At 53.8% G+C, this 13,926-nt stretch overlaps 1 protein-coding gene across 1 annotated transcript in view; it reads left to right on the forward strand.

Annotated features, from left to right (window-relative positions):
* Positions 1-3,596: 3,596 nt before the first annotated feature.
* Positions 3,597-13,926, forward strand: part of RAB6B (RAB6B, member RAS oncogene family) — a 62,774-nt gene continuing 52,444 nt past the window's right edge. The window contains exon 1 of the mRNA XM_064587498.1: positions 3,597-4,194. Within this exon, the coding sequence (XP_064443568.1) occupies positions 4,125-4,194 (70 nt within the window). The 5' untranslated portion in view covers positions 3,597-4,124. The remainder of the gene's footprint in view (positions 4,195-13,926) is intronic.

The following is a 13,926-nucleotide window of genomic DNA, read 5'->3' on the forward strand; positions in this document are numbered from 1 at the left end:
CACATTGCTGGTAGGAATGTAAAATGGTACAGCCACTCTGGAAAACAATTTGACAGTTGCTTAAAAAAAAAAAAATTAAGCAACTGCCATATGACCCAGCAATGCACCCCAGGAATTTATCCCAGAGAAATAAAAACTTACATTCACACAAAAACTTGTACATGATTGCTCACAGCGGCTCTATTGGTAACAGCCCAAACCTGGAAATAACCCAGATGCCCTTCGATAGGTAAATGCTCAAACTGGGATAATCCATAATCCATACCATGGAATACTCCAAGGGAGTAAAAAGGGAGCCAATTACTGATACACACAACCTGGATAGAATTACGGCGAGTGAAAACCAATCCCAAAGGGCTACCTACTCTATAATTCCACTTACGTAACATTCTTGACATGACAAAATTATTGAAAAGAAGAACGGTTTAGTGGTTTCCAGAGGCTAGGAAGGGGCTGGGGCAGGAGGAGAGTTGGTGTGGGTATAAAAAGACAACATGAGGGACCCTTGTGACGACGGAGATGTTCTGTATCTTGACTGGATCAGTGACAACACCCTAGCTGTGTCATTGTACTACAGTTTTGCAAGATATTCCCACTAGAGGAGTCTGGGTAAATGATACCCAGGATCTGTGTTCTTTCTTACAACTGCTTGTGAATCTATAATGACCTCAAAATAAAAGGTTTAATTTTAAAAAGTATATACAATAGCAAAAGGCTGAGAATAGCCAAGACTTTCTTTAAAAAAAAATATATATATATATAGGTGAAGAAGCAGAAGTACATGACCTGAGGACAATCTTTGGAAAACAGTTTGGTTTAAAATCGAACATACTTGGTTCTATACCTCAGTGCATCTACTCGATACGTATCTTGGAAAAATTTCTCCCAGGTGCCTCGGGAAGCACATAAAGGATGTTCATAGCAGCATTTGTAGTACACAAAGAAAACTCTGGGCATTTTCCGATGTTCATTTCCTGGTTTTACTAATGAATGATGGCAAATGGAAGATGGTATCATTGTGAATCTAAAATTATTTTAAGTTAAAAAATGTCTTATCTGGATACATTTTACTGGAAATGATACAAAAACTTGAGCATACACTCCAATGTTCACGAAATAGCAGTGGAAACAAAAGAACCACTAGTATATGCATCAACAGACATATCTTAGGGACATAATGTTAAGAAAAATGCAAGTCATAAGACAGACTATACAGTTTGAGACCTTACATAAAGTTCAAAAGACGCAAACAAAACAAAGTATTGTTGAAGGACACATCCAAAAGCGATAAAACCCAAAGAAAAGCCAGGGTTGTGTATTTCTGCCTTGAGGAGGGAGGAAGGGAAAAGGATGCAGGGGAGGGAAACAAGTAGAGGAGGGAGGAAGGGAAAAGGACGCAGGGGAGGGAAACAAGTAGAGGAGGGAGGAAGGGAAAAGGACGCAGGGGAGGGAAACAAGTAGAGACCTCAGAAGTGTTGTAGCATTTGACTTCTTAAAAGCTGGGTGGAGGATCAATGGGAATTCATAATGATAGGTTTTCTTTACAACTTACATATACTTCGTATGTATGCAATAAAAAGCTTTACCTAATTAAAAAAAAGTAAAGGAACACAAAGACGCTATGTGGAAGAAACTTGTTCTGGTAGGGTTGGCAAACTGAGTACCATAGTGGCCACGTTCCACAATTTTTTACCACCTGGAGAAAGCCTGTCTCCTCTAAGGCAGTTTAAGGACAAGACCCCAAATAAGGAGAGGCAAGTAATGACAAAAGATGGAGAAGGAGGGGGACATGGAGCAGAGCAGACTTGGACTTCCACGCACAATGACCACATTCTGTGAACAACACCAGTATCAGCTCCAGACATGAGCCAACCTGTCTTGCTGTGCTTAAGGTTGGTGGAGCTGGGTTTTTGTCATTCAAACCGGAAGAATCCCGACAGAGTCCTATAGGCATCCTGGCCCATAGTCAGTCCAGCTGGATTTGACTTTGAGGCTTCTAGGTGTGCAGAGGGGCCTGGGTCCCATCCATCCCTCCCCTTCTGCCATACAATTTTGTGTGTGGAGGACCAGGTGATCAGAGAAGGTATAGGACTTGCCCAGACTTACCTAAACGATGGCACTTTTCCTCTCACATTTCAGCGGCTTTGTCTTGACACTGACAATGTCCTCAGCACAGGATGAGAGGGTGCAGGAAGACAGCACGAGGTGGCAGCTTGACCATATCTCCTCTGGAATTTCAGTGGAGAGACCACTCAGAGGGAGGAAGGGCTGCAGCGTGGGAGTCTCAGCTCCTTCTAGAGCTTCCTTCAACCTCATGCTGGATGCAGTCTCCCGAGAGAGCAAGAACCCCAGGGCAGAAGGAGAGTGGGAGTTTAGAGGGAGCCTCTGAGCCTGATGCCAGGCACAGTGGGGTAGATATCCCCGAGTGCTCGCCTGTCATCCCTGAGGCTCCAAACCAAGGGTGACTCTGAGAAAGAGAAGTTGTTTTGATTTGTGTTCTAGACATTCACTCAAACATTCAACAACTGTTTACTAAGTTCTCAGGTCCTTGAGATCCTATAGTGGACCTTCAACAGCTGCTGTCATGAAACTCACCTTCTAGTTTTCAAACAAGCAATGAGAGAGGGACTTTAGGTAAACAAACCAGGGAGACAGACAGGGAGACATCCCAATCAAGCCATGTACGCAGAAAGAGGATAACCAATGTCCTTGGGTTGAGCTTGCTTCTCACTCTTCTGTGTACACACACACACACACACACACACACACTGCTTGTTCCCAGATAAATAAATGTTCTTTGAACTGCTGTAAAGAAGAAGACCATGTGGCCGTAGGAGAGTAGGAGGCAGCTTTGTGAAACCTCCATTAACCGGAATGCCTTACCATCGGGGCTGTCCTGGGAGTGCTTCTAACACTTGAGCTCCTTGCTCTCACCCACTCACAACTTGTCCCACGTGCCTCAGTGGGCCAGGGGAACACAGAGAGGAATGGGAAGCAACCCTCCTGTCCTCTGGGAGCTCCTTGTCCAGATACAACTAATTGCCAGGGCAAGCAGTGGCCTAGTCAGCCTGGTGGCCCCAGAGTCAAGAACTCCAGAGCACTGTCCAGAGTCGGCCACGCAGATATTACGGTGTCATGGCTCCTTCTCTCCCATGGGACAGCAGATTTAGGATAAAATTATCTGTAGGAGAGGTTGGCTTGAGACTGGTGCGCCTTTCCTGGTCCTCCTCTCTTGCTGGCCAGGTCTGAGGGGAACACCTATGACCTCAAAGAGGCGCCCAGAGGAGGGATCTGGACCTAGAGAAGGGAGGGTGGGCTAGAGGCCACACGGGGTCACAGTCAAGCCAGTCTACCCCCACATGGTCCACCACACCCTTGCTCTCCCCCAACCTCCCTTCCTTTCTGTCTTCTGAGACGGACGTGCATCAATCAGGCGTCGCGGGAGGTGGAGGAAGGGACGGGAATCTGGGTTTTAAAAGACCAGGGTCAAATGTCCCCTGCCAATTTCCTGTCATTTTTCTGGATTCAAAGGAGGGGTAGAGTTAGAGTAGGGAAGACAGACGTAGAGGGGCAACGAGAGACGGCCCGATCCGGGGGGTGTCTCGGAGGCCCGGCCAGGCGGTTCTCTCCCGCCGAGTGCGGGTTTCGGGTGGGCGGGCGGACGCCCCCAGCCCCGCAGCGGCGCGAGCCCCGCATGACATCAGAGGCTGGGGAGCGCGCAGAGCGCAGGCGCCGGCCGAGGAGGGAGAGGGGAGGGGGCCGCGGCGCGCGGCTCGGGAGAGCGCTCCTCCGCCCCGCGCGCAGTCCCTGCGCCCCGCTCCGCCCGCGCCTCGCTGTCCGCGCCGCGCCTCGGGCGTCCAGAGCGCGCCCCTCGCACCGCAGCGAGCGCCGCCCGCAGCAGCCCAGCCCCAGCCTTCTCCTCCGCCGCCGCCGCCGCCGCCGCCGCCGCCGGACACGCAGCCGCAGGCCGGGGCCGGGACGCAGCTGGGGAGTCAGGGACGCGCGCAGCCAGCCCTTCCCCCTCCGGCTCCCGCACCGCCGGCCGCCTCCCCTCGCCCTCCTCCTCCCTCCCTGCTCCTTCGCTTCTCCTCCTCCTCCTCCTGCACGGCCCGGCTGCCAGCACCATGTCCGCAGGGGGAGATTTTGGGAACCCACTGAGAAAATTCAAGTTGGTGTTCCTGGGGGAGCAGAGCGGTAAGTACCCCGCTTATTCTCTTGGCTTGGCGCCGAGTCGCCCCCCGCCGCCACATCATCCACCCAGTTGGGGCCCCGGCCCCGGCTCGGAAAGGCCCCCCAAGCCCGGGTGGAGGGGAGGGACGGGGATGTGGGGGTCGGGGCCGGCTCGGGCGGGGCCGGGCCGGGGAGGGGCCCCGGGGAGGGATGGAGGGGGCGCTGGGCCGGAGGTGGGGGTGAGGGTGGGAGGTGGGAGGTGGGGTGCGGGGCTAGAGCTGCGGGGCGGACGCCGCGCGGCGGGAGGCCGGAGGGCGGCGGCTCGCTCAGCCGCGGCGGCCGGGGCGTGAAGGCGCCGGGCTCGCCGGCTCGCTCGCAATGCGGCACCGGCTGCGGGCGACCGCGCAGGTGGCCGGGCGCGGGCGGGGGCCGGGGGAGGACCGGCGCCCCTCTTCGGAGAACGAGGTGGGGCCGGCGTCTGGCCCGAGGGCTCCCTGCGGACCCTACCCGGACCCGTGTTTAATGACGGGCACGTCCAGGCCCTGAAGCAGAGGGCCGCGAGGGAAGGCCGACACCTGTCTTCTGTGGAAAGAGCGGGCGCAGGCTGTAGGGGAACAGGGCGCCTACCTCCCCTGGCCTACGTCCGACTGGGCACGGAAGGTTCTAGACGCTGCCCTGTGCCAGCGTGTGTGAGCGTCTCTAGGGCTCAGGGTCTGGGCGAGGACAGCGAGGGTTCCCCGGTGCGAGGCAGATTTGGGGGATGGTACAGGGGTGCTTCACACCAAGAGGCGGCGAAGCCTGGAGCTGGGCAGAGAAAGGACCAGGCGACACGCCCTGCCTGGCTTCCCAGCACCCCTCCTGAGAGCGTTGACGGCAGAGGAGTCTTCCCACCCCCACCTCCCAGCTCACAGCCCGTCTTGGGGGAGGGGAGGTCACCGTGGCAGCCGGCCAGGGGCGGGGGGTGGGGGTGGGGGAGACAAACGGCTTCCTTGCCGCCCATCAGCCTCCCCGGGAAAGCATCTCTGAAACCCGGGTTGGCCCCAAGGTGGAAGGACCAGATTGAAGAGCAGGGACCCCTCTGACACCTGTAGGAAGGAGTGGTTCTCAGAGCATCTCTCCAGAGGCCTCTCACCTGGGGCTGCAGAGGGACTGGCTGGGCCTTGCCCAGCTCACCTCAGGAGGAAGGTGGCCGCTGGGGACAGGATCCCCAGCTCTAGCTCTGCAGACCAGTCCAGTTCACCTGGTTTGGTACCTGTCTGTACTAGGGACCAAGACACAGGCAACCTTAGGAGGACCTGATAGGCTCAGGGAATAGTGCTACCCTGGTGTGGGTACAGGTGGGTTGTGAAGGTCACATGGCAGTCTCCTGTGTTGCTACTCATTACCTGGGATGGATGGTTCAGAGAAGGATGTCAGAAGGTCAGGCCCTAACATGGGGATGGATCCTGGGGCCAGGCTGGGTATTCCAGAACAAGATCAACTCAGCCGGCCAGCCCTGTGTCCTGGACTCTGAGTTTCTGATCTTAACAGAGTCCAGCTTCAGAACTCACTATTTCCCATGCCTGAAGGATTTCAGGAGTCTTCACATCCCAGTGCTAATCTTACCTGGCCTGGAGCCCTGGGCGAGAAGTCTGATCAGGCAGCCTGGGAGTTGAATTCCTACCTGTGTTTCCTTGAGCAGATTTCCAGGCCTCTCTGAGCCTCAGTTTCTGTCTCTGTGAAATGGCTGCTTGAGGTTCTCTTACTCCTTCATGTTTCCCCAGTGCCTCTCAAAGGGCCTTGGCCCTGGTAGGTTCTCAAGAAACATTTGTTTATTCCAAGTCTGAACATGCTTCAGTAAAGCACCAGGGCTTTGATGAGGAGAATGTCTCTTGTGAGTAGGAGTGAAAACTCTGGACTCCCTCAGAATCTCTGATGGGCTGAGGCCCCTGAGGAGCCACACCAACCCCCTTTGTTCCTAAATCATTGAAATGAGAGCTTAAGGCCTCAGAGATGGAGCTCCCATCTTGCATGTGTAATTTAGAAGTCTGAGCCCCAGGGATGGGGAGGATTTGGGAGAGTCCCACTGTGAGTTGCTAGCACTTCTGGGGCTGGAACCCACATCTCCTGTTACCAGTCATTAACATGTCATTGGGAATTAAGATGACCTTGAATCAGGGCAATGAAGAACTGGGGAGCCTTCCTGAGTTGAGGTGAGGATTGCCACTCTCTGGCCAGACTTGTGGCTCCATTGGGTGACCTGGTGGGAATGCTGGGCTGTTTGGGTTGGGGGCAGGGTTTGTGGGCCCTCTGAACACAAGTCACTGGAAACAAAGGCTCTGCCATCAGTGGGATTGGCTGTTGGCCACTCTGGTCCCTTCTGGCTTGGAGCCCTAGGGCCCTGAGAAGCCTCCTTCCACTTGAGTGTGTAGTGGGTCGTATACCTTGTATTCTACATGGCTTTTGGGGCCCCCCAAGTTAGGTTGGGACACATGCATCCCTGAGCCTGGGGGGATAGGGGAACTGCCTTCGTAGACACTGCTTCTGCCTTGCCTGCACACAAGTTTTTTTTTGTTTTTTTTTTTTAAGATTTTATTTATTTATGAGAGAGAGAGAACTCAAGTAGGCAGAGCGGCAGGCAGAGGGAGAGGGAGAAGCAGGCTCCTCGCTGAGCAGGGAGCCCAATGCAGGGCTTGGTCCCAGGATCCTGGGATCATGACTGAGCCGGAGGCAGATGCTTAACCGACTACGCCACCCAGGCGCCCCCCCTGCACACAAGTTTTGTGTGTGTTGGTCCTTTGTGTCACTGCAGCCTATGCAGTGCAGGGAGCCCCTGAGGTCTGGCCCCCCCTCCCTATGTGACCTCAGAGGTCCCTCACCTTCTGTACCTGGGACACTTGGGCCAGCTGAGCTTGACAGAGTCTCCTAGAGCCACATGGGTCTGCCTGTATGAGCTGACTCCCCTGGATAGAAGCCAGGGGAAGGGGCTGGAGGGATGTGGCCTTCTCTTGTTTCCTGTGCCTGGTATAGTGGTGGCATCTCCCTAGGCCAGTGGGTGAAGACAGCTGGATTCCAAAAAGGAGTACCTGACCTGGAGCCCAGTGATGAGGAGGACACCCTGAAACAGATAATCCCAGGAGGGCATCAAGCCTTCAAAGATAGCAGGACCTGGTTTGAGTGGAAGGCCTTAAGGAACCACTCTAGAGAGAACACCCCTAGTCCGTGAGAAGGCCCCCCTCCTGGCAGCAGAGTGACTGCTGTCCCCTAGGCCACGGAACACAGGCTGGCTGGCAGTGTCAGCCTGGCAGGGGGTGGGATTGTGGAGAGGGGCCCAGGATGAGGGGACTCTTCGCAGTAGGAAGGCTGTGCAGTCCTGCTGGTGTTCAGATGGCTGTTGCTGGGCTTGCTGGCCATGCTCTTGTGCTGATGGCAGTGGGGTGGGGAGGCACACTGGTCCCAGTGGCGACACTTGATGACATCCAGAGAACACAGACACGAGCTGGTGTCTGAGGAAGGAATGGAGGCCTGGGGGACACACGTCTTCCTCCGAAGTTCTGACGGTGTTCTGTGGGGGGAGGTTAGGCTTCCCTTGGTGCATCCGGGAGTGTCATGGGGACTGGGGATGTGGACAGGCCTGTCGGGTGTTCTGGCCCCTTCTGATCTCCCTTCCCCAGGACTCCTCCAGCCAAAGCAGGGAGATTGAGGGACCACCACAAGTTCGGTCTGCTTTCCCAGGCTGAGGCGACAGGACAGCGTCTCCCTCTGATGTGCGTCCTCCCTGTCCTGTCCCTGACAGTTATGCTGCTGGAGGGGCCATCACAGTGAGCACGATGTGAATGGTGTCCCCAGAGTTGTGCAACATAGTGACCCTGCACACAGCTGCCTTTGGCCATTTAGTCATTTGTTCACTCATCCCCCTTCCATCATCCATTTATTCATTTAGTCAGGTCTTTGAGTGTATCTCTGCCTCATAGGACTTATGGCCCACTGGGAGTTCAGATATTTGTGGCTATAATTACAGCAAAGGTCTATGCGCGCTACGACGAGAAGAACAGCTGCTGTGAAAGCGCAGAGCGGGGCGTCCCACCCACCTTTGTGGGCAGGTGTCAGAGATGACTTCTAAGGCTTCAGAGGAGGAGATGCTCCTATAGGCAGCCGGCTGGTACTCCTTCGGTGAGCTGAGTGCAGGCAGTAGGTCTTGCAAGGGGCCCACCCTCTCCAGGGGGCTTTGTCTGTTTTTCTCCCTGCTCTGGAGAAAAAAGGGGTGGGGTGGTGAGCAGGAGGACGAGGGTGTTTGGCTTGTTAGTGCTGAGAAGGGGCTTTCCCCCACTGTCACCTTATTCCTCCAGGTTAAGGAGTGGTCTTCCCCCCGACCCCTGCCACTGCCCAGAGGGCTCCCCCTGCCCCACCCAAGGCCTGGCCCAGCCTGACTGCTGCCGTCCCACCACACACCACCCATAATCACACAGGGAGCCCTTTGTACCTGAGGCCCATCCCAGAAGTCTGCTCCCTGCCACCTCCCAGACCCGCTCACTCTGCTGTACCCAGCCCACTTGGGCACTCACCATGACATAGCTTTGGTTTCTTTCTGAGCATTTTTAAAACACTATCACATGCTGCCCCATGACCTCTCTGTTGCCTCAGTCACTCTGGATTTTTAAATGTTTATTAGCTTTTTCAGATACAAATCTCTAACTGAATTTTAAGCCCCTTAAAGGTGAATTTAAGCACCCAAGAGGACCAGGTCTTAGCTCCTTTCCCCTCTTCCCATCTGCAGGGGATTTGTGCTCATTAAATGTCTGCATTTAAAAATGATGAGATTATCCTCGCTGTGTGATAGGTACTGATAGTCCGTTGGTAGATTAAAAGTGAGGGGAGTCAAGGCAGCTTTGAAACAGGATTCTTCATCCTGACACATGCTGCTTTCTCAAGCCTGGAGATCTTAGCAACACTTAAGAATCTTTCACTGAGGGTTGGAGCATTTAGCCTTGGTTGTGCCCAATGCACAGTTCATCTCACAAAAGCTGAACTTCTCAGGGCACCCCCACCCCCACCACCTTCTCTAAAGAAATAGGAGAAAGCAGCAAGGCCACCAAAGATGGGAAGGAAGGGACGCGCCCAAACCAGATGTTGCCAGAGCTCACTTGGAGATCTTGGGTAAATCACCAAGTTGTTAGTCTATGCCTCAGCTTTTTGGTCTTGTTTTCTCTCCTCCCAGTTTTTTTTCCTCCCTTCCTCAGTGGCTGGAATGATGGGGGGAACCTTGGATGTTGGGTATGGACCCAGAATGTTGGCTTTGTTTCTTTAAAGAGGTATGCATGAGATGAGAGAACGTCAGATGAGACCCCAAGATGAGAATTAACCTGTACTGGGCATAAGACAAGCATGGCGCCCTCAGTGCTGAGGGTCAGGGACGAGAGAACTAACCAGAAGAGAAAAATGAGACTGTTGGCATATGTTCTGGTTCTGCAGATGTAATAGTACCATCCTGTGCATGATCTGATTATCCTTATCATTTGCAGCCCCCACATTAAAATGAATCCCATTAGAATACAACAGAATAACCTCATCATCTTTTTGTTACTTATAAAATCCCTAAAGTCAGCCCACGAATATTTACCCTTATAGGTGTTATCCTGATCTTGCAGACTTGCCCGAGGCAGACCTGAGAGTGGTACTGTCTGTGTCCATCCAGGCTGCAGCGTCTCTCTGTCCTCCGCCCTCTGTGTCTTCCACTGTTGCTGAATGAATGAACCATTGAATGTGCAGGGCTGTTTGGTCTCAGTATAAATCACTTAGAGAAATTGTTGAGCAGAACCATTGATTAAGGTGAGAAAAGACTAAGGTGAACAGCAAAATCCATAGACATCCAGGGTGGACTGCTAGAAAAACTGTGCTGGGCATTTTCTCAACTGTCTGTCTGTCCTCCTTTTCCATTTATCAGCACAGAGTAGAGTAGATGAGGGAGGTTGCCAGGGAGAAGCACCAGACGTGCCCTGAGATGGGCAGCTTCAGCTAGAGCAAAAATGACAGGCACCTGGAAATGGGGCCCAAGGCAGAGTCTCTGCTTCATGGGACAGGGAAGGAGAGGATAAAGATTGATAACACCTCTGGACTCCTCTGAGAAGTTCCTTACTGTATCTTAGGGCTTTTTACTTCCATAACGATTGCCCTAAACTAAGTGGAATCTTTTTAAGAAGTAAATGTTCACTGTTATGAATAATTTGTCATTTAATGAAATGACTTATTTTTAGTAAAAAAGCATATTTATCCTGGTCTCTTGGTAACAAGACCAGTGGGAGCCCAGGTGACTCAACCGTGTGTCCTGGGCCAGGTACCACCTGTTCCCAGTTGGGGACGTACCCAAGGGACAGGCCAGGGTCCAGGAGAAAACAGATGATACCCTGCTCCTAAGGGCAGAAGAGAGACTTAAAAGCCAAGGTTACTTCCAGGAAATGCACGGGAAGACTGGCAGCCTGATGCCCTGGCAGGTGCTGTGGATCATGAGCCAGGGAGAGAGGAAGACTTGAGTTGTGTGCAGTCTATGCTAGAGACCACAGCTTTCTTCCAGGGCCTGGATGGACAGTTGGTGAAGGGCCATGATGCCTTGGTGGGATTTCCCCAGAGAAAGGGGCTTCCAGTATTGGGTTAACCCGCTCACCCAGTTTCCCCTGTGGCTGGAGATGAAGTGAGGGCAAGTCCCAGAGGCTGGCCATGAGCTGGGACTTTGTTCTGAGGGAAGTGGGGAGCTGGTGGAGGGTCCTCAGCTTCATTCTAAGGGCTTGGAGAGGACAATGGACGGGGAGGGGTCCAGAACAAGTCTGCCTTTCCTGGGAAATGGAGCTGACCCTCCCAGGTTTCTGTGTTCTTCCTCCAGATAACCTCAGGTGGCATTTAGGAATACCCGCTATGGCCTAGACTGCACACAGGGTGCTTTCTCCCTAGCATCTTGTGATAGATGTAAAATTCTCCCTGTTTTGCAGGTCAGGAGATAGAGGCTCAGGGAGAGCTGGTCATGGCCACAGACTCACTGCTAGTGTGGCAGCATTGAATTTGAACCCAGGTCACTATGAGAAACACACACTGATCTGTTGGACCTCATGCCTCAAAGGCAGGTTCAGACCTTGTTGTGGGGAAGAGAGGACAGAAGAACACTGAGGCCTTACAGACTCGAAGTCTGCTGTAAAAGTCTCCTGGGGAATTATGTGCCAAGCTGTTTGCTGAGGATGAGCCAGTGGATCACAGCATGGGGGTGGATGGGAAGAGGCCTTTGATTCCCCTAGGCTGGTGAGGGGCACTGGGGCCCTGAGCAGGGAGGAGGGCAGGGGGATTGCTCTAAGAAGCAAGCAGGGTCTCCATGGGGGAGTCTACTGGAGTTGGACTGCATATCAGACACTCCATTCTTACACAGAATGAACTGCTTATTTGGGGTGGTTTGAAGGGAGTTGGTTGTAGAGAGTGTGGGGGCAACTGAAGCCTTCCCAAGTCAGCCCTGCCCTGCTATGGAGGTAGATGCCCTCCTGGTTCTAGCGGAGAATTTCTACACTGGGAAGAACCGAGCAAACCAAGCGGCTGCTTCCCACCTGCTCTGGGGTAACCCTTCTGGCTTCATCCTCCCTTCAGGCCTGGAGATATCAGGGCCCTGGAGACCCTGATTCTCTTCGGGGTCAGCCACCAGCAGCCTCTGTGGCTGGATGAGCCCCAGTCGTTCTCTGGCTTTCTCGATATATCCTCAGAGGCTACTGAACTGGGTGACCACTCAGGCCAGTGGAGCGCTGACTCTGGTCCTGTACTTCAGCGCTAGGTCGGGGTATGATGCCAAGCCCATAACACCCCCAGCCTGGAGATAGCACCGGTGGCTAGAGAGGTCAGAGGCACTGCAGAGGATGGCATGTCATCAGGGCCTCCGCTAACTGTCTCCCCCAGAACTTCCCTGGCCAGGCCCCAGTGCAGGGTCCCCTCCAGCCTGCTACCTCTTCTCCTGGGAGGCATGTGTGCCCCCGGGGTGCTGTGGCTCATCTCTTCTGATGGTGTGTTTGACTCAGGTTGCCAGGCAACGGGGATGGGGCTGTCCTGCCCTTCCTGCTGGCATGTGCTTATTCCTAACTGTACAGCCAGGACCTTTGATGGGGGCCAGCTGAACAGGAGACAGCTCCCAGGTACTTCTACTCCAGGACGCTTCTTTCGGCAGCCAGGTGGGTGGGTGGTAAGCAGGGAGGGCTGGGAAAGGGCTAGTGCCAGGTTGGGTACGTAGTATCCCCACCAGACTAGCCCCAGCTCCTGCTCCAGCCCCATCACTTACTCGGTGCTCCTGAGCCCTGCACTTCCGCCCCAGCCCTGCTCCTCGCTCTCTGGGTGGTACTGGGAGGTAATAGGACTACCCCGAGCTCATTTTCCTCACCAGACAGCAGGGTAATCCTTAACTTTTTGAGGGTTGCATGAAGATCAAATACATCAAATCATGGCGCATGGTAAATGCTCAAGTGATAGGTAATTTTGTTAATGGAACAGTGACAGCAGTCCCTCCTTTTGTAGATGAACGAGGGAGAAAGAAGTAGGGGTGGAGGTTTTGAGAATCACTGTTGGGTCATTTTTGTGTAGTGAGCTGCAGAGCACAAGTGATCTGATACGTGGAGCTGCGTACCCATTTTATAGATGAAGAAAGTGCTTCTCTGAGAGGGGAAGGCTTCTGCACAGATTGTAGGACTCAGACCGGTTACTGCTGAGCTGGGAAGAGCTCCCAGGCCTCAAACTCCCTAGTTGGCATTTTTCCACTGCCCATCCCGGCAGGAAGTGGGACAGATTCACCCAGGCTTGCTCCGCTGGGCCCCCACAGCTGCTCACAGGAAGGGCACCTCATCTTCATGGCTCTGTAACTTGCCCAGGGACAAGGAGCGCAGCCTGGGTAGACAACAGGGGCAGAGGCTTTGCCGTGTTGTGATTATGACAGTAGTTGGTGAGGTAAGCAGGTAATAAATCTCAGCCAGTGCTAACATGACTATTAAGCACACAAACAAGGTTCTGGGCGTGGTCTGCCGGGGGGAGGGGGTGGGGGGTGTTGGTGTCAGGGAAGGCTTCCCAGAGGAGGTTTTGCACAGTGAGCAGGAATTCAGAGGCACACAAGGGAGGCATCTTGAGCAGAGGGCCTGACTATGCCACAGCTAGGGGGCTGGGAGGGGCTTGGGACTTCTGGGGGAGTTGGGCACAGTTCAGGGTGGCTGGACTCTAGCATGGGGGGGCGAAGTGGTGAGCACGGTTGGAAAAAGCATTGAGCCTGGGGAAGGCAGCAGGGTCAGGCCCCAGAGAAGGGCTTCCACACACAGGGTTTGGATCTTCCCTGCAGGCAGTGGGGACAACTGGAGGGTTTTGACCAAGGAGGGACATGCTCATGGAGTAGAAGACAAAGGTGAAGTATGGCCTGATTGGAAGCAAGGGATGCAGGCAGCCTGTACCAGGCCAAGCAGGGAACAGAGGATAGAATATAGAGGAGGGTTTGTGAGCCTGAGCTTCCTTCCAGCTCTCAGATTTAGGCCTCTAGACACATAAATTTTCCTGGTTTTTTATAGGGTGCGAATCATTCAGGATAATGAAGCATTGTAAGGGAGGGGCTCTTGTGCTTCTCTACAAGGTTACACTGTACTTGGATGCACCAAAACCAGCCACCTTGAGCTCCTCTGTCCTTCCCACCTCCACAATGCCCTGGGTCCCCTGACTGCTTCTGTCCTGCTAAAGGGGTGCTCCAGGGCTGCTGACATCCCTTCCAGACTCTTCCCCTCT

Source organism: Mirounga angustirostris, unplaced genomic scaffold, assembly GCF_029215605.1.
Source record: "Mirounga angustirostris isolate CCGP_5_RB_7025 unplaced genomic scaffold, mMirAng1.0.hap1 SCAF_1, whole genome shotgun sequence".
NCBI lineage: Eukaryota > Metazoa > Chordata > Mammalia > Carnivora > Phocidae > Mirounga > Mirounga angustirostris.